We start from the raw sequence: 20,745 nt of genomic DNA, 5'->3' as shown, positions 1-20,745 counted from the left end.
GAGGGAGAGATGGAAAGATGCTGGAGTTGGGAGACGGGATCCAGCCCTGGGAGTTGCTGCTGTCTACCGGGCAGGGAGCACCCCAAGTTACCCTGGGAAGGAGCCTGTGGGGACAAAGGGTCTGGTGCTGGGAAATTAACTAAATAAGGTCTCCCCGAGCAAGCCTCAGAGCCCAGGGCTGCGGCTTGTGCTCTGGCACTAAAAACACTGGTGCAGCTGTTGGGGCTGGGCCTGGAGCTGCAAAGCCTGGGGACGGGGTGGGCTTCAGAGTCCAGGCCCCGGCCCGGGAGCTTGCCCTGTTGACGTGCCCAGAGTCAATGGGTGCAAAGCATCTGAGCAGGTAGGTGCCTGCTGGGCCATGCCAGGCCAGGAGGAAGTGCTGTGAGATGGCCCCCTGCTCCAGACCCCTGGGCTGGACCCAGAGCTAAACATTCCCATTCATTCAGGCCAGATCCTCAGCTGAGGTAAATGGGCAGGATCTCCCTGGACTGCATAGAAGTTTCACTGCCTCTGGTGGGCTCTGCTGGAGGGGTCTGGCCTCCACTCTGCAAAGAGAGGGAGGGAGCAGAGGGGGGGATGGGGAGGCTGTCCCAGGGCAGCGTGCTGGGGAAGCTGCAGGCATTGGACGGGGAGGGAGGCCAGCATCCTCGAGAAGCAAGTTCAGGTGCAATCTGTGGAGTTGGACCCAACTGGGCCTGGAGCACGCGGGGGGCGAGGGAGGGGATGTGTGTCTCTATAACTCACCGTGACCAGTGGATGTGGCGGGCTGGGGGGTGGGTGGGTGTGAATTACCCCTCAAGTCACACAGTATAGGTGGGGCCTGACCCAAAGCTCACAGAAGTCACTGGAGTCGATCCCCCCCCTTCCGTTGACTCCACTGGACTTCGGCTCAGGAATCTAGCGGAGAACGGAGCACACCCAGCCGAGCTGCTCCGGGTCCCTCAGCCGCAGCAGCTGGGAGAAACCTGCCTCCTCGGTGCTGCTCACCAGCTGCCAGGAGGGCCTGCCCCTCTGAACCTCCACCAGGCTCCATGCATACGCCTCGTCCTGGGGCTGCGGGCTGGCGGCCACCATCCGGGTCCCCACGGCACCCTGCAGGCTCTGTGGCGAGATCAGAGAGAGGAAGGCCAGGTGACATTACCATCCATGAAACGAGTTGGCGGGGCTCAGCCCCGTGCCCAGGGGGCACATCTCCACAAAAGCGCCTCAGCGCTTGGCTGTCACCGGCCGAGGGTGGTGTGAGACCAAGCTTCCCTCCAGATCGCCGCTGGGGCATCGCACGGAGGACAAATCGATTCAAGCTTGGATGGGGTTTTAATACGAGCACCAGTTCCGATTGGGCTGGGCTGGGCTGGGCTGGGCTGGACAGGGTCAGGCTGGGTGGCAAAATAGCCTGTGGATGGGGGAAGTGGCCTGGAAGCGAGGCCTCCTGGGTTCTAGTCTTTCGTGTGCCCCTCAGCCTTGGGCAAGTTCCCCACCCAGCTCTGTGCCTCAGTTTCCCCTGTAAAATGGGGTCTCCCACCTGTGAGACATGCTCTAGGGATAACAAGCACTATATAAAGGTGGAGGTTACCACACAGAGCACAGCTCAAATGTTGCAGGAATTTTCCTTTAAATCCTCCTTCCCTGGGTATAAATCCCAGGTAAAAAGTTTCACAACCTGGAACCCACTCAATAGTCTGAGAGGTTTGCAAACCTCAGATTCCCTGGGGTCCCTGCCCCAATTTATACTTTCTCTTACAGGATTTGCACTCCAAACCCCACCACGCCTGGCTGTGACCCCACCAAGGAACCTTGAATGCAGAAGCCATCTTGCAAGGCTCATTTCACCAGTGTAAGTAGTGACAGTTGCACACTCAGTAGTGAACCAGATGCTGCTGCATTCCTGATGGGGATGGTGCTGTGCTTCTCCTGCAGCATCTGTAAAGGGGATTTTCTATCCAGGCTCCTGAACACAGACAGACCCTGTGGCTCTCCGTTCTCCAGTCTCCCTGGCCTGGGTTGGACAGTCACACAGACTGCACGTCCCTCTTACCAGGGGCGGCGGCTGCAGCTGGCTCACAAGGTTCCGCTTCTTGTCCTTGCAGCGCTTGTTCTGGAACCAGACCCGGATGACGCGAGGGCTGAGGCCGGTCAGCTCCACCAGCTGCTCCTTCAGCCCGGCGTCGGGGCGAGGGTTGGCCGCATAGCAGGAGCTCAGGGCCTGGAGCTGTTGCTCGTTCAGGACGGTGCGGACGCGGGTCAGCTTCCCTGAGCTGCCCTGGGCCACGGGGATGCTGGAGCTCATCACTGGGGGCAGGGAAAGAGGCAGGATTTTTAAACCCCAGCAGGATGGGCTCCGGCTAACACCAGGCAGTGGGGAGCGTTGGTGCACTGGAATTCAGCGTGGGTTGGGGGACTGGGAGTGGGGTAGGGAAGCGGTCCCCTCTAGGGGGCTAGTTCAAATCCGGATAGCAGAGATGGGAAGCTGTTGGCCGGCTCCTGTGTGAAATACCCTCCCGGCTACATGGTTTCCCTCCCGCCCCCCCCCCAGCAGTGTGCGCAGACAGAGCTTGCCCCTGGGGAGTATGGACAGTCAGGCAAACCCACTGCCTTGCTCTTAACTGGGTTTGCCTGGCTGTGCCTGGGTAGCTCAGCATGGGGTTGTACCAAGACCTCTTCTAGTGCTACCCGTGGGGAGCCCCCTTCTGGGCAAGCGACCTGGCCCAGAGCTTACCTGACCGGTGCCACTTGTTCCATGCTGATACCGGCATCTCTGGCTCTGCCCCTTCCTGCCCAGGCCACTGGTGCATGGGGCAGTACAACCCATCCGGCTGCAGAGTGAACTGCTCACCGGGCAGCAGCCGGCGTTGGCAGAGGGAGCAGCAGAAGCAGGCCTGGTGGTATACAGCCCCTCGTGCCCGTAACACCAGGTCAGAGGGCAGCAAGGTCTCCCGGCAGCGGGCGCATCTCGTGGAGAATAGCCTGCAGGGGAGAGGAGGGCAGAGAAAAGGGGATGCTCAGACAGATGGGCATGGGGTGCATAGGGGAAGGGAGCTCACTACAGCAAGCCTGGCACGGATGAGGATGGGGGTGGCGAGGGAGCCCATTGCAGCAACTCCATCGGGACAAAGGACCAGCTCCTTAGCTGGTGTAAATGGGCCTTGTTCCCATGACATCCATAGAGCCAGAGTGATTTACACCTGCCCTTTCCAGGTTCTGCCCACATCCCACAGGCCTCCCCTAGGCTGGCTTCGAGGGGAGCCCCAGGCCATTGGTTGCCCAGCCTCTGACCATCCTGCAGCATCCGTGCAAGGTGGGTTTTTTTGTCCTGTTTCAAACCAGCGTGGGAAGGTGCTGGGCCAGACGCAGCGAGTTTGCCGGTTCTCAGCCGCCTAATCAATGTAGGACACCCAGCTGCCATGATAGCTCAGTGCCGCAGCGTGGGAACCACCGACACGGGGCACTGTGGGCGGCAGCTGCCGCCATGAGCGCTGAGCTCCTCTCTCGCCCCTGGGGATGGCCCCAGTGGAGACGCGGCCCTGGGGCAGCTCAGCCAGCCGCTACCCATTATGCACCTGTTCGGTGGGTCAACGTGGGGCTTTGTCGCCCCCTACTGGCTGCTCCACAGAGAGGTTAAAATGAGCCGGCTGGAGCAGGAGGCCCCGGGGTCAGTGCCCCCATGGGGCAGGGCCTTACCTGAGATAGTCGGCTCTGCAGTAAACCCTGCCGTCGCGCAGGAAGCAGGTGGGGCTGTGCGCCAGGCTGAGCCGGCAGCAGCTACAGCGGAGACAGCCCATGTGCCACTCTGTGTCGGGCGCCACGCGGAGCAGGAAGGGGCCTCTGATCTTCCCCCCACAGCCAGCGCACGCCGGCCTGGTGCCTAGAGAGAACAGCACCGGAGCCTGCACTTAGCAGCCACGCCCCACGAAAACCGGGGTGCCGACGGGCCCAACAGAGAGCTGCGTGGATGCAGAGCGCGAGAGAGCCCCTGTATTGCCAGGGAGCAATCTGCTCCCCTCTCAGCCTGCAGTCTCCTCTCTTTAGCCTTAACCACTAGACCCTCATCCCTCTCCACAAGGCAGGACCGGGGGAATCGGGCTAAGTGGAGAGGAGCAAAACTCTGCAGCTAGAAGAACCAGCGAGAACCATCCCCTGAGCTGCCACTCAAGCTGTCTGGCTTGGGAAGAAGATGGATTCATGGCTCTTTTCGAACCGGTTTGGGAAGAAGCTGCTGGCTGAATCCCAGCTCAGCTCGGCCGTCACTGGAAATCTTTACCAGCCGGGAGCCGCCATGACGTGAGTTTGCTGGGCCTCTGCGCAGTTTCTAGTGGACAGGCGTCCCCGTCACATACACCTGGCTCTGCCTGGCCCCTTGGTGATGCTCTAGGAGTCTGGGAGACAGAGCTTCCCTCTCCCCCCTAGCGGGGCAGGGGCTCAACGGCAGGGGGAAGCTGGCTCTGGGGTGCAGTTGCTCTGTGACCCCCTTGCTGTGGGGCGGGGGTGGGATCAGACCTGGCCCCTGTATGCTCTCCCTGTGGCTGCCCAAATGTGGAGGTGTTTCCTCCTAGTGGCGAGGGGGACCTGAGGCCAGAACTCGACCTCCTCTGTGCCACAGGGAACCCAATTCCCAGCCATGCAACCCCTCCATGGTCATTATCAGCGTCACTTACCCTGGGAGCCTTCCCCAGAGCCGGGCCCACAGTCCCTCTGTCCTGCCCTCCGCTCCTCCTTCCCAGAGGGGTGGGCTCGCTCTGGCCCCGCTTCCATGAGGCCGGCTCCCTGCCCTCTCCTCTAGGCTTCTTCCTCTCCTGCCTCCATCCTGTCCTCCTTCCTTCGGCTCTTCCGTTCTCTCTCTTCCACCTTCTCTCCTTCCTTTTCCTTGGCCCTCTCTGCTCCTCCTGCTTTCGTCCTCTTCCTTCCCTCTCTTCGGCTTTGCCCTTTGCTTTCTCTGGTTCAACCTGGCTCTTTCTTCTGTCTCATTCCCCGATCTTCTCCCACCTCTGTCCCGTCTCGCTCCCTGACAGTCCATGGGGGGGCCAGCCCCCCTATATACCCACTCAGCCCCCATCTGTTAGGTTAATTCCCTGACAGGCCGCCCGCCCTTTCATTAAGGAGACGCCATGAGCTGCCTCCCTCTTAGGAAAATTACCCTTCACGAGGCACAAACGTCACTCCCCTTCCCCCCAGCATCCTTAGGCTGCGCCGCCAGCCCCACTCCTTGCGCTCTGGTCTAGAAAACCCTGGCCCAGTGCTTAGACTCCTCTTGCTGCCGGCCGAGGGCCAGCTCTCCTGCTGGTGTCAGGCAGCCCCGCTGACGTCAACAGGGCGCCATCGATTCCCAGCTGCTGAGGGGCTCGCCAACCGTGCCTCACACCTCCTGAGATCATTTTCGGTGACCACAGTGGCACTGCTCCAGAGCAAAACCGCAACCTTGACTTGTTACACAGTCCAGGTTCCCTCTACCTCCCCAGGTTCAGAGTTCGTTCCCCACTGCACCCGTCGCCATAGTGTGTGAACAACTGACCCCCCCGTCCACGAACCAGGAACTCCCCCAGAGATGACAATTGTGGAGCCCCATTCTATGGGCCTTGGGCAGAAACAGAGAGAATCATAAAATACAAGCGAGAAAGGGACACATCCGTGCCCGGATGAAGCTGTTGGCAGGCTCTGCTGGGCTGGCACAACCCTGACATGGCAGCCATGGCAGCGGACAGGCCGCAGATCCAATGTCAAACCAGCCTAAAACATCCCAATGGGTTCTTTACCTTGTGGCCAGGAGGTATGTCAAAAAGGGGCCTGAATTTCAACAGTGACTAATACCCAGCAGCCGCTCCCACTGCCAGCAATGCCGAGCACTCCTGAAAATCCACCTGGCTCACTAAGGTGCCTAACTGGGAACTGAACTGTTTGGCAAGTGTGGCCGAGCGCACGCTAGTCTGTGGGCCTGAGCCTCTTGGCTTTGAAACAGGCCAGCTTTTTGTTCTGATTCCGTCTTCCTGTTGTCGCTGTCGCTCTCCCCTCCACCGTCCCCTTGCTTAGCCATGTGGCTTATCCTGCAGCAGAGACAAGGCAGGAGGAGACTGTAGTGAATAGAAAGGAGATTCTCTACTGAGGCTACTGGATGGAGCCAGACCCTGGGGCGCTTTCTGGCTCCCTAGCTGCTGGCTTACAGAGGCTCCCTAAATCCTGCCCTGGATCCTGCAGTCGTGGAATGGACAACAGAATCTGAAGCGTGGGTCCCAGCGCAGAAGAGAGGGTGAGTGGCTGACACGGTCAGTTTGTGGCTGTCGCTGGTAACTGATCGCGCTCATGGGGTGACCTGACTGCAAGGGAACAGAATCCGGATCATGCGCTGATGTTTAGGGGGGCAGGGACAGAGAAGGGGAGATCCCAGCCCTTCCCCTAGAATTTACCATGGATAATCCAGGACAAAGCAAAGGTGGGGGAAGTGACAAGTGACTTTTGTCTCTGCTTTTGCTTTTTCCAGCCCCCCAGGTGACGGAAAGAGTCCAAATCAGAGCACTGAAGGGCGCCTCTCCCCTTTGATTTAAAGGCACCGTCAGGACGGTCACGGGGATCAATATAAATAAATAATGGGGCGCTCTCTTTGCCTTGCAAATTAAAACCACGCCTCAGCCCCTCCTGCCTTTATTGGAATTAGGCAAAGCAAGAGGTGCGGGGGGAGGGGGGCCAGACACAGAGACTTGAAGTACAGGAGAAAATTGCTAGGCGTTCCTCTCGCTGCTCATTAGCATATGCATCCATCACCAAGCGGGAATGAATCCCAGCCTGCTTTTAATTACCTGGTCTGCACTGTGTGGTGGGGGAAGATGGAGGAGGGAGGGGAGAATGTCCTTTGCTTGTTAAAGAGCAACCTCTGAATATTAAATCAATTTCATTATTAGCCCTTGGCTCTGGTGAGTCATTCAGAGAAGCGAGGGTGTTGGGGCGGGGGGAGGTTGGCAAAGTTTGGGAGGAAGACAAGGAAGGACTTTGCTAAGGTCGTCATGCAATGGGGCGCCTCATGGCGTGATGGAAGGGGATCAGCCGGGTGAAGATGGCCTGTTCTGCATGAGGTTTGGGTTTATGCGTGACCTGGATCCGAGCTTCAAGAGGCTGGGCTGTTCGGATGCACGGCTTTGGTTCAGAGCCATCTCTAGCCACAAGTAGGGGTCTTGCCGGGATCAGCATAGCCCTGGTGGCTGCTGGAGTGCATCGCTCACGATTCTGCGTGAGCTTTGACTGCCTTCCCAGGACAGGCACAGGGTCGGAAAAGCAAGGGGTCAGTAGCGAGGGGCATTGATTGGCCATGCTAGTGGTGCATTGGCAGAGTTGCATGAGAGCCCAGAGCTGGAATAGCAGAGGAGCACAGGGGCTGCAGATCTAGACTGAGGTGCTCCTTCTCCGGTACTCCCTGGCTGAAGTTAATTTCCAATCCCGATGCTCCACATTCACACTGAGGTTTGAAAACTAATAAACAGTGAGAGAAAGTGAAGCGTGCTCTGCAGTCCCGAGGCATGGCCCACCAAGCCTCCTCAATCCACGGCCTACAGCCTTCCCCACCTGAGCACACGCCAGCCGCATCCCTTCCCAGCTGGAGAGTGAGCGAAGAGGCCCAGCAGGGTGCAAGCTCGGTGCAGGTTAACACTCTGTGCACCTCCAGCATTTGGCCCCAGATCCTCAAGGGAATTTGGGTTGGGGATGGGAAGGAAGCAGATTCTGCTTGGAATTGCCCATTGGAAACAAGGGTCAGTGAAGCTAAACCCTGGTGAGAGGCGAATTGGACCTGGTAACTCTCACCCAGAGCCTGTGCCTGGTAGATCCCTCACCTACCACTGGATTAGCTAATTGGGGTTGGGCCTTCGTCCTTTGACCCAAAACCCTCAGGAACCCCAGATCTATCTCACTGCATGGAAAAGAAGCGATTTGATTCACACAGCCAGGACCAGAACCCACGTCTCCTGCAGGCCTGGCCAGGGCTCTGTCTTGTGGGCCACCAATGAAAGCGCACACTGGTAGGCCGGGCAGCTGAGAGCAGCATTCGGGGTGGGTGTGGGCTGTCTGATGGATGGCTAAGGTTGGATTTACAGAAAATAGAGCGTCCAGTGTTTGTTTTGAGCTTGGACAGATATTTGTGGCTATTGTGGGTATTGCAGGACCCTTGTCACGGAGCAGGACCCCAGTGTGCGAGGGGCTGTCCAAGCAGAGAACAGAAAGACGTCCCTCCACGGACCGCCAGGGAGAGCAGGAGTCCGTATGAGGCTTGAACTAATGTGACATCCCCCTTCATCCTTAACTGACCCTTGGCTCCGGTCCTGTCTGCTTGGCCAAGCTGTGAGGAAAGAGATCCTTCCTCACAAGCTCATCTCCCCACAAAGCATCAGGTGTACCTAAAACATAGGAGTACCTAGCAGTGTTGCTCTGGATGTGAAAAATTCACCCCTCTGAGCGATGTAGATCAGCTGATCTGAGCCCTGTTGTAGACAGTGCTAGCTCGGCGGGAGATCTCATCCGTCCGCCTTTCGGGGAGGTGGATTAACTACGGCGATGGAAAAAACCCTTCTGGGGTGATACCCAGTCTCCATCCCACAGCTGCAGCTATCCTGCTGCAGCCCTTGTAATGTAGACTTAGCCTCAGTGAGACCGCGCCTGTTGCAGGCTCGGGCTCTGGTGGGAGTGACTCTCAGCGTTGTGTGTGTGTGGGGGGGTATTTATTGACATAGAACAAATGGGGGGAGGGGGGCTGAGCACACAGACCTGCTCTGTGTAACTAGGAAGCAGCGCAGGACCCTGCAGCATCAGGAGGGGTTGCTTACGCTGCCTGCTTCACGCATGGGGAAGGATTTCAGCACCAGGGGAAGGAACAGCTCCGGGAGCCGATCCAAGGGAACTGCACAAACTGCTCAGGTGGTTGGACCACTGGGCTCACCAGGACCCTAGCCATGGGCTAATCCTACACCTCTGGGTTCCCCTGGGTATCCGCTCCGGCCTGTTTGTCCTATAGCAGCGTTACTTGGCCCGTGGGCTCACTGGGGCAGAGACAGTGGGCCCGGACAATGCCTAGCACAATGAAGCCCTATTGTGCTGGGTGCTACACAGACCCAGAGTAAGAGACAGCCCCCTCTACACCCAGTTCCCAACCTAAATAGACAAAGGCTCGGAAGGAAAACAGAGGCACAGAGACTTACCCAAGGTTTTGTAGGAGGACCGTGGCAGAGCCCGGGCTAGAACCTACGGCTCCCAAGTCCCTGACCCTGAGCCCCTAGGCCACACTGAGGGATCCTCCCTCAGCTGGGGGTTCCCCTGGGAACAGAAGGCGCAATCCCCCTCCCCATGGCAACCACCTGTCTGCATCACTGTGTGTTCCATGGAGGAGGAATGCCAAGTGGGGACCCAGGCCAGGTACGTGGGTGGGAGCAGCATCCGGGACCAATGGAAGGGAAAGTGGGCAGCCAGGGTGGGGGAAGGAGTCAGAGCAAGGGGTGCAGGATAGCAAACCATCCTGTAGATCGGAGCAAGGATCTTTGTGGGACTCCAGAGGGAGGAGATGCATCGGACCCCCCACTCACCCCCAGGGATGGGGAGCCAGTCCGGGAAGCCTCTAGACGCCTGGAGTGAAACCCAGGCCCTAGTGACGTCACTGGGAGTTTTGCCATTAATGGGGCCAGGATCTCACCCCTGCTCTTCAAGGTCTCCTGATGGTTAGCGTAGCAAGCAGCCTCCCGGGCAATGGGATTGATTTTTAGGGCAGCATTTCAAGGCTTCCCCTCTGGTGGTTTGCAGGCGAAAGACGCCCTCACTGAACCTGCCACAGCTTGAGAGGCCTGAAATTGACATAATCATGTGGTACTGACAGACCCTCTAAGACTGTAATTGTTTTAATCTTGTGTATTTTAGCCCTTTTAATCCGTATTAGTCAGATAGGAAAATATCATTCGTAGGACAGAGGCTGGGTAATTACAGCATCGGCTCTGAAGATTAACAAATAATGGGCCGCGTTCTGTGGTCTTTAAACGGGGGAAAATCGCTATTGATTTCAGCGAAAGCTGCGCACAGCAAAAGACCATGTGATCGGCGTAATCATCTGCCTTGTCTTGCAGTGACCCCTAGAGATCACCACAAGCTGCTGGGGGCTCTCTTGCACTAGGGGCTACACAAACACATATAACAAAACAATAGACAGTGTGTTTAATAATAGTATAACAAGTGGATATTTGTCTAAAAGCTCTGCTCTAGGAATTATTTTGAGAAAGTTCTCTGGCCTGTGTTATGCAGGAGATCAGACTAGATTATTACTGAGGCCTCTTCTGGCTTTGGAATCTGACATAAATACTGTTGTTATATATTGTAATTACAGTGTGATATATGTAATATATATTTATTTCAGAGCTGAAGCACTTAGAGTGCGGGGTGGGGGGAACATTTTGGCCCAAGGGCCACATCTGGGTATGGAAATTGTATGGGGGGGCCATGAATGCTCATGAAATTGGGGGTTGGGGTGCGGGAGGGGTTGTGGGTTCTGGCTGGGGGTGCAGGCTCTGGGGTGGGCCAGAAATGAGGAGTTCAGGGTGTGGGAGGTGGCTCTGGGCTGGGGCAGTGGGTTGGGGTGCGGAGGGGAAGGGGAAGGGGGAGGGGAAGGGCTCCAGCTGGGGGTGAAGGCTCTGGAGTGGGGCTGGGAATGAGGGGTTGGAGCTGCAGGAGGGTGCTCCAGCCTGGGACTGAGGGGTTCGGAGGGCAGGAGGGGGATCAGGGCTGGGGCAGGGGATTGGGGTGCAGGAAGGGGTCAGGGTGCAGGCTCTGGATGGCGCTTACCTCAAGCAGCTCCCAGAAACAGCAGCATGTCCCCCTTCCAGCTCCTATGCGGTGGCACGGCTAGGCGGCTCTGCACGCTGTCCTGTCCACAGAAGCTGTCCCTGCAGCTCCCATTGGCCATGGTTCCCAGCCATTGGGAGCTGCGGAGTCAGCATGCAGAGCCCCTTGGCTGCCCCTATGCATAGGAGCCAGAGTGGGGACATGCCAGTGCTTCTGGGAGTCACACGGAGCAGGGCAAGCCCCCAATCCTGCCCCCTGGCTGGAGCACCAGAGCGGGGCAAGCTCCCGACCCCACTCCCCAATGGGCACCTGAGGGCTGGATTAAAATGTCTGGAGGACTGGATGCAGCCCCCAGGCCATAGTTTACCCACCGCTGACTTAGAGAGTCCTGTCATGGATCAGGGCTGTATTGTGATAGGGGCTGTACACACATATAATAAAATACATTTATTATTATTATTGATTCTGTCACCCTCTCATTGCACGGCATGTTACTGCATGTTACTCCATGGGGCTACTTAAGGTGATTGAAGGTAGCAGAACACACCAGGCACAACGCTTTTTGCCCTGAGAGCCTTAGATCCCCATGCAAACCCCTCAGGTGTGTGAGTCACAAAGTGGTTGTCTTTGATTCAAAAGCATCTTTATCATCCCCTCAGATATGCAGTAACACGAAGCTGGCCCCTGGAAGCATCTCGCGTCATCTGGAAGGGAACTAAGCTCGGGAGCATTTCCCGAGAAGCCGATTGCTATGGTAACTCATACCCAGGCATGGGACAGCACCAGGGAGAGACGCATCAGTTACCTCGCCCGGCCAAAAGTCAATCACCAGATCATCTGCAACAAGTGAGTGCCGTTCTGCCCTGTTCCTAACCATAAGGGTGATCTCAGCCCTGCGTCTTCCTGCTTTCTCCAGAAACAAACCGAGGGAGTGGATTCTGCAATCTGGTACACCAGCGTAAATCTGGAGTCACTTCTTTGACTGCAGTGGAATGACTCTGGATTCAGTCTGGTGCGGGTGAGATCAAAATATGGTTTTAGGCAACTCTTGGGTTCATTTACATCCTGCTTCCGTTACCAGCATAGTCTACGTCTGTTACTCTTTGCATGAAATAATAATGCGTGGCACTTACATAGCCGCTTAAGATCAGTAAGGATTATTAACTAACCTCGTTTTATTGATGGGGAAACCATGGCACAGAGAAGTGAAGTGACTTTCTCTAGGCTGTCGATGGCACAGCTAGGAATAGAACCCAGGCGTCCGGACTCCTCGGTACCCTTTGACGATTCCAAGTGTCCTACCTATAGAGTTTATTCGGTAATTTTGGAGCCCATCAGCAGCACAGAGAGTTGAGTTGTTTTGCAGGGTGCGGTCTGATGTGGCTCTTCCACGTGTAAACCTTTTCATTTCCCTGTGCTTTAGGGTACCTGTGCCCAGGTGGGAACAGCTACCCTGCAAAGCCCGACCTGAGTTACTGGCTCTGCGCTCCCCAGGGGAGTCGCTAGGATTTCTGGGACACATCCCACTGTTCTCTGTGCTGCAGTAAACTGAGCCACTCTACAAATCCCAGTGAATTGTGGGAGAACTTGTCTGTCCTTCTGGGCACACACGGGGAATTGTGAGAAGGCACTGGAGGACTTATCGGCCCTGGAGTGGTGCACTAGCCGAGGTCCTCGCTGCAACCTGGGTGGGTTACCAGCCTGAGTGGAAGACAAATTTGGACTCTAGCCAACCCCCCAACTGGGCCAGCTACCCCAATGTAGCTGTGTGGACAGAAGGGGTGTTAGGGGCAATACCCGAGCTAACAATAGTATAGACAGACCCTCAGTTTCAACACCGCAAAATGGGGTTAATTGTGCTCACATACCTTTGTAAAGTGCTTTGCGATGTAGAGAGGGAAAGTGCCCACGTATGTCCAATGAATTATTGTCGAAGTGTACGTGCCCATAGCAGCTGGGAGGTGTCATTCCCAGCAGGGGCAGACATACCTGCTCTAGCTCTGCTTGAGATAGCCCCTAAAAATAGTGTTGTGGCTGCTGAATCTCAGGCTCGCCGCCCAAATACATATCCAGCAGCTCAGGCAGGATCCCATTAAAACCTAGGGGAACTTTCTTTGCCGATGACTTCACTGGGAACAAGATTAGGGCCTAGATGAAGCTTGGATTGAGACGGGGCGTGCACAGAAATTTTACTTTGATCCCTTTTGGGGGGTACAGAATGTGCCCCCCCTGCCCCAGGAGGAGTTTGCTCTTCCTTCCTGCCCCAGCAGGGCCCTCCCCAGCTCTTCCCTGGCCCGGCAGGGGCTCGCTCTCCCTCACCCTCACCACTGCAGCCCTGGTGCCGGAGGAATTCTGTGCGCCTGATGATTATTGGGGTGCCCCTGCTTGCCCCCACTTCTGCACGCCGCTGGGTTCAGAAGTTCTGAAGAATGGGGATAACATTTCATGTTTGCTTCCAATAAACTGACTGAGTTGTTATTGCAGGATCTCAGTATACTGGACGGATAAATTGCCTTCGAAGACTCACAGATTCACAGTCCCAGGTAAGATGACCATTTCACTGCATGATGAGAAATTAACCAGAGATTCTATATTATTTAAAAGCGAGTTAAATGGTAAATCCAGGAGTTTGCCATATCCAAAAGTCAGCACCATGTGTCAGATGTTTGCTGGCCTCAGAACTAAGTTGTTCTTAGTTCAGGCCCCAGAAGAGTAAACCAGGCCCACACTACTCACAGAGTGGGCAGCGTCCTGGGGTCGTATTATGCATTACTCATGAAGGGGCGCACCCTTTGTCGGCATTTTAAAACCAAGAGCCAAAGTCTGTTTCGTGTAGCTTTCCACTGGAGTCTAATCTCAGCTTTGCAGTTGACTTCAGATGCCTCTGTTCAGCCAAGACACTGTTAGGATGCTCAGTGGTCAGAATCAACCCAGTGGGCTAATGCTAGGGAGAAGCTCACTTCTTTTTGCCTAATGTCACACTCCTCGAGCACCGCGCCTTCAAGAATCCAACCTGGAATCCAGTGTTGTCACGCAGGCACGTTCAACGTGGCCTTTCAAGATGTTTGCTTGCATCACATGGCTTAACAAGTCATTTTCTCCCCCTGAAATCAATGGGTGTTAGGAGCCTAAAAATACTTTTGAGGACCCGGTCCTCAATCTTCTAGGGCTTCAGTCAACAAGCCGCTATCCTTCCAGCTAAGGACTAGAAAGAAGTCCATTTCAGAGCCCATCAGGACTGCTCTTTCATCAGCAGAAGGAGGGGAGGGTGTTAATATTTATGGCCCAGGTTCAGTGCTGGATTCGCAAGTGCTCAACTGCGACAGTCGTGGACAGTTTTCCAAGAGTCCCCAGCACTCAACATATGCAGCTATTTCAAAAATCTGACCCTTGGTGTCATGAATAAACCTCCCCCCTCTTGCTCTCAAATCCCTGCTGGCCCAGGCAGAGAACATCTCGCAGCAGAAAGTGCATTCATGTCTTTCATAGGATATTGTACAGCTAAGGTGATGGGACTCAGTTAGAAAAAGCTCCATGGTTCACAGTTGACTTTTCTTCCTCCCTAGTCTTAACACCACGACAGGCAGAACTGTCTCGATCCAAAAAGATCTACCAAGGATTTGAAGAAAACAGGTGCTGAGAAATTGACTAATATGATTTCTGTGTCATGCTTAGATCCAATTAGATAGTTTTTAAAATTCAGATCCATGAATATTTTCCTAAATTAAAGCTCCCAAGTTTGATTTGTATGAGACCATATTATTCATTATGTGTCTTTGGGCAGCCGCTGTGGTTATGGACTGTGTAAGTACATAGATATGGCAGGACCAAAATCTGCCAGAGGGCAGGGGCCTGGACTCGATGACCTCTCGATGTCCCTTCCAATCCTAGAGTCTATGAATCTATAAGATAGCTAGATGATGGTGAACCTTGAAAGTTTCATGAATTTTAGCACAAACTTTTACAAGGCTGGAAATCCAAACTGGAAAGTGGATTATTTGTTATTCCCCTGCTTACGAAGACTCAGCTACCCATCCAGGAAGCAGAAAGAATGTCTGGTGATTTGAGGTCACCAACAGGAGTACCAGATAGTCATAGGAAACACCCAAGACAGTGAAAATGGATCTGGCTACGCTTTGAGCTGGAAGGCATAATTTCTGACTTGAGGAGACATACCCACACTAGCTCTGATGGATCTTAGTCCACTAAAAATAGCAGCATAGCCATGGCAGCACTAGTGGTGGGAAAGGCGTAGGTACCCATCTGAGATACTAGACCCGGACTCAGGGTGGCTAGTACCTCCCACCACTTGCACTGCTGCTATCACACTCTGTTTTTAGCAGGCTAGCTCAAGCAGAGCTAGCGCGGGTATGGCTCCGTGAGCCAGGGATCAGAACCCAGCTCGAAGTGTAGACATACCCAATGATTCTTTGAAAGAGTTTGGCAAACACTGACAGATATGGATCACTGCATGGAAATTGGGGGTGAGTCACGGATGATTTGCTACCCAAAAACCAGCTAAATTTGTAATCCAGTGTTATTTCAAATGGTCAGCTTGACCGTTTCTGGCTGAGCCACTAATGGGAACCTCAACATGGAGTTTATGAAACTGAGCCCTGGTCTATACTACAGACTTAGGTCAACGCAAGCAGGGGCAGGCAGCTTTCAGTGGCGAGCCTGTGGGAGGTCCACTGGTAATGCCGATTCGGCGGTGCGCTTGTGGGAGGTCCACTGTTCTGCACCTTCAGCATCCCCACCGCTGAATTACCGCTGAAGCAGTGGGACCAGCCTGCCTCCTGCAGGCGTGCCGCAGAAGGCTGCCTGACTGCCGCCCTCACAGTGACTGTCAGGCCGTCCCCCATGGCTTGCCGCCCCAGGCATGCACTTGGAGCGCTGGTGCCTGGAGCTGCCCCTGAACGCAAGGCAGCTTACATCACCCCAACTCTGTAAGCGTCTACACTAATATGTTACCCCTGCCAATGTATCTCACCCACTATGCCGACTTAATAACTCCACCTCCGCGAGAGGCGTAGTGCTTAGGTCGATGCAGCATCTGCGTAGACACTGCGTTGCTTACGCTGGCTGTTGCTACCTTTCAGAAGCCATCCCAAAATGCCCCATGTGACAGTTAATCATTGCAAGCGCTCCTGGTGAGGACACGAACCGCTGACACAAGGAGCGGTTCCTGCGATGGCTGTACGTTGACCTAACTTAGGTTGACATAATTTTGTAGCATAGGCAGCACATATAGCTGTACCTGTTTGGCTTGTGAGTCTTTTGGAACTTGCAAGTTAAGCAGGATTGGTCTGGTGCAGTGGTTGTATGGGTAACCTCTCAAAAACACCGAGGGGTTGCAGGAAATGCTGATTCCACAAGTTTGTGAGGTATGGAACTGACACCCCAGCATAGTGTGGAGGGCGTCTAATGTCTGGTGGCAGCAGAAAAGAGGCAGATGGTCAGGATGAAGCAGTCATGGAGTGGGTATTGCACTGCTGGAGGTACTACACATGAAGAACAGACCCGCGGCTTGGAACACTAAAGCTCTGGGGAGAGGGGAGGGTGTTTCACAAGAGATGGGTGTTAGATCCTCAGAATTCTTGCCTGATATTGACCTAGATTCCTCCTGTTGCTTCAATCCGATACAGTATCCTTCTTCCCTTCCAGCCCTAGAGACATGTATAGTGTTGCTGCGTGCTGTTAAATTGCTACCTCACTCCAGGCCAGAGGTGGCTGCATTCCAGCAGCTGGGTGAAAGGTGCTCTGTTTTGTTTGCTAAGCACTGTGGGATTCCGGCGGTTTGAAGGTGGTGCATACATGCAGGGTGGTGTTGCTTCATGGATCCTAACCAAATCACCACCCTTCCCTCTTCTGCTGAACACAGGTCCTTCCCAATATGGCCAGTGAGTGCTGCCTCCAAACATGCTGTGGCTTCCCCCAGGGTGAAGGAGCTGGCGCAGCCAAAACTCGTCAACAGTGCCTGGGAAGCTGATCGTCCTGTCTACACCAGAGTATGTACATCAGTGGTGCCATGAGTCTGTCACTCCTCTGTCTTTGTGTTTGACAATGTCTCCTTATTGACAACAAGGGTATTTGTGTACGTGTGTGTTGGGTTTTTAGCCAGTTTGCCTGCATCAACCATAAAATTTTCGACCGTCAGACTCTACGTTCTCCAATTCTCCTGCCTCAGGGTAGGAGAAACTCCCACTGATGATGATGGCCCTGATCCACTGCTGGTCTCTGCCTTGCACATTCATTTGCACCAGTGCAAAGTGGATGTAAAACTATTAGTATCACCAACTACTTCTATTACTGTAGCACCGGGAGACCCCAGCTGAGATTGCACTAGGAGTTGCACAGACACATGGTGAAAGAAGGTCCCTGCCCGGAAGAGCTTTCAGACAATCGGGTGGAAGGGGAAACTGAGGCAAAGAATGGCAAAGCCATTTGTCCAAGCTGTCCCTGTGGGTCTATAGGAAAACCAGGAAGAGAACCCAGATCTCCTGACTCCTATTCCCAAGACCATGCCATGTTCCCTTTCTGATGTAGTATTTGTATTCCTGTAGCATCTAGAAGCCCTAATGATGGACCAGGGCTCTGCTCTGCTAGGTATAGCCTTTCGCACTCACTCTGCACTGGTAGATGCAAGGCAAGGAAGAATCAGGCCCTTCATATCCTGTAGGAAGAGAATTGGGCCATAGGGCCAAATAATATAGAGCATATTAGCAGTTAAGAGCCACATACAGCATAGCCCACAAGTCATTAGTTCTACAGGGCCCCAGGTATGCATGATGCTTTGCTGACAAATAAACCCCAAGCAAACATAATCTCCATGTAATGTTTGAAAGTCTCTGAGCAAGCCTCTTTGCAGCTGACTTGCACCAGATTTGAAAGTATGGGGTATCTTGGGAGGTGGGGGGCAGAGGGGAAGAAAGGGGCATGAAGAGGGACACATGGCAGGCGGCATGTCATCATATCCGTGCATAGCAAAGTTTCACATGTTACATGCATGGGTAGCTGCTACATTAATGTGATGTCTGCTGCTGTTTGCCCAAAGTAACTATAATCTTGGAAACTTGCAGCTCGTGTTTATGTTCCATTTTTTTCTTGCCTCTGGAAAACTCAATGCTAAAGCAACACCTGGGTTTTGCAAGAAGTTGCTTCTCTTTGTTTTTATTTTTCCCTTTACCCAGTTTCCCGTCTGAGTTGAGTTGCTTACTGGTAGTCACATAGTAAGTCGTTGGCTCTGTACAGAGTCTCCTAGCTGCCCCGGGGGTGTGTGGGTGTGTGTACACAGCACTGCCTTCTGCTGGATGGAGTCAGAACTGTCCATGGGTATGTCATAGGCCTTATACTGCTTGGTGAAAGTTTCCTGTACCACTAGTGATGAGCGCTGACTGTTGTTTCAGCCTGAAGATCTGACCCCGCTGAGGATATACAATTCCAAATGGCCACCCCATGCACCATCAGGGAAGTCTGAGGTCATGCTACGCAAGACTAAACAGTTAATATTGACAGCTGGGGGAGCTGGAGGAATTCAAACCTGACCTGATCCTAAGTCTAAGCATTGTGGTTTCAGGTGAGCAAAGGAGCCATGACTGCTGCTGCCCGGGAACGAACCACCCATCTGGCTAAACCAAAGAAACGGGACTTCTCAGCCAAGCTGGATGCCCTATCCATGCCTCCACGAAGCATCACACAATTCACCAGGACTGAATACTTAGCCCGTAAGAGACCGTACTCCCCTCCTTGTTGACAGTCACAGGCCTTTCGCCTCCAGGTCATTTCTGCTCGGGCTGTACAGCAAAAGAAATAAATCTTTTAGAGAAATATCTGGGTCTTGGGGAAACCAACTTTCCAAACAAAGCTCATTGTGTGTCCTCGCAAGGCTGTGTAGCTTCTCCTGCCTTCCTCTGAACCCCTTCCCTCCTCAATCAGAGAGGCAGAGGAGGTGCTGCCTGTGTCACTGGAGAGTAAGCTGCCAATGATCAAACCCAGAAGCCAAATCAGAGCCAGTCCCTTCTGCTCAGGAGATGGCAGAGCTCCTCTCCACTTCACCCTCAGGTCTTAGCCAGTGTCTCTTGACAGCAAATGGTTTTCATAGAATATCAGGGTTGGAAGGGACCTCAGGAAGCATCTAGTCCAACTCCCTGCTCAGAGCAGGACCAATCCCCAGGCAGATTTTTGCCCCAGATTCCCTAAATGGCCCCCTCAAGGATTGAGCTCATCAACCGTGGGTTTAGTAGGCCAATGCGCAAACCACTGAGCTATCTCTCCCCCACTGAACAATCCCTTCCCATTTTAAAATATTGCATCTCGCGTTCAGGCTGGCTCAGTCAGTGTCTGGAGAACGAATGCACTATATCGGTGCGGAGTGTTATATTCCTGTTGTGAGGAGCACTGTCTAGTGGTTAGAGCACAGAACTGAGGGGGACGGAAGATCTAGGTTCTAGAATCAAGTTCTGCAGTTGAGTTAACGCGTGGCCTTGGGCCCTTCAGTGTATCCATTCCTCCCTCCACAAAATAAGGGTAACACACCTGCCTCACTGGGGTGCTGTGAAGCTTAACGAATGAATGTTTGTAAAATGCCTTGAGATCCTCACAGGGAAGGGGCTAGAAACACTTAGGATCAGCTTAACTAAAAGTATATATCCCAGCGGAATACAGAAACCTCAAGAAATTTCCCAGCGTTGAGCCTCAGATTAAAACACAAAGCATTTGCTCTCTTTCCCCTCTGCTCTCGCAGGGCCGAAAACAGAACATCCGTCCTATCTCCATGACAAACCGGTCCGGTGGGCCGTGTCTGCGGGCACCAGGAATGCCGTCCTGTCTGCGAGGCTCTCTGAGCTCACCCGACCCAAGGTCCGCAAACAGATCTTTGAGGGCTACAACCCGTACCGGATCTCCAGTGCTGCCCTGCACACAGAGGCGAGTGCCCGTCTGCAGGAACTTAGTATCCCTCAAAGAGTAAGAAAAAAGAGGTTGTAAGTTCTTGGGCTCTCCTGCACTTGGCTTGCACATTAAACATTGTGGAGCACAGCTCGGCATGGGGCCCCATGTGGCGTGTGTTCAGGATCCACCGCAGTAGGTAGCTGGAGACTGGAAGTTGCTGCATGTGCTGACTGATGGCAGTTGCTCGCATGCTGGGGAAGCAGCAAAGAGTCCTGTGGCACCTTATAGACTAACAGACGTTTTGGAGCATGAGCTTTCGTGGGTGAATACCCACTTCCTCAGATGCATGTAATGGAAATATCCAGGGGCAGTTGTATATATGTGTGCTAGCAAGCAAGCTAGAGATAACGAGGTCAGTTCAATCAGGGAGGATGAGGCCCTGTTCTAGCAGTTGAGGTGTGAAAACCAAGAGAGGAGAAACTGGTTCTGTAATTGGCAAGCCATTCACAGTCTTTGTTCAATCCTGAGCTGATGGTGTCAAATTTGCAGATGAACTGAAGCTCAGCAGTTTCTCTTTGAAGTCTGGTCCTGAAGTTTTTTTTGCTGCAGGATGGCCACCTTAAGGTCTGCTATAGTGTGGCCAGGGAGGTTGAAGTGCTCTCCTACAGGTTTTTGTATATTGCCATTCCTAATGTCTGATTTGTGTCCATTTATCCTTTTCCGTAGAGACTGTCCAGTTTGGCCGATGTACATAGCAGAGGGGCATTGTTGGCATATGATGGCGTATATTACATTGGTGGATGTGCAGGTGAATGAACCAGTGATGGTGTGGCTGATCTGGTTAGGTCCTGTGATGGTGTCGCTGGTGTAGATATGTGGGCAGAGTTGGCATCGAGGTTTGTTGCATGGATTGGTTCCTGAGCTAGAGTTATTATGGTGTGGTGTGCAGTTACTGGTGAGAATATGTTTCAGGTTGGCAGGTTGTCTGTGGGCAAGGATCGGCCTGCCACCCAAGGCCTGTGAAAGTGTGGGATCATTGTCCAGGATGGGTTGTAGATCCTT

General features: G+C 53.9%; 1 protein-coding gene across 1 annotated transcript; it reads right to left on the bottom strand.

The window, feature by feature from the left end:
* Positions 1-897: 897 nt before the first annotated feature.
* On the bottom strand, positions 898-4,749 carry LOC127040240 (insulin gene enhancer protein ISL-2B-like). Its single transcript, XM_050934157.1, has 5 exons — positions 4,653-4,749; positions 3,679-3,862; positions 2,717-2,964; positions 2,036-2,289; positions 898-1,101 (listed from the first exon to the last, which is right to left on the bottom strand). Exons 1-5 carry the CDS (start codon positions 4,747-4,749, stop codon positions 898-900), a joined length of 987 nt encoding a protein of 328 aa, XP_050790114.1.
* Positions 4,750-20,745: the final 15,996 nt, after the last annotated feature.

The sequence above is a fragment of the Gopherus flavomarginatus genome, chromosome 24, assembly GCF_025201925.1.
Source record: "Gopherus flavomarginatus isolate rGopFla2 chromosome 24, rGopFla2.mat.asm, whole genome shotgun sequence".
Taxonomy (NCBI): Eukaryota; Metazoa; Chordata; order Testudines; family Testudinidae; genus Gopherus; species Gopherus flavomarginatus.
This window is presented reverse-complemented; position numbering and strand designations above follow the sequence as displayed.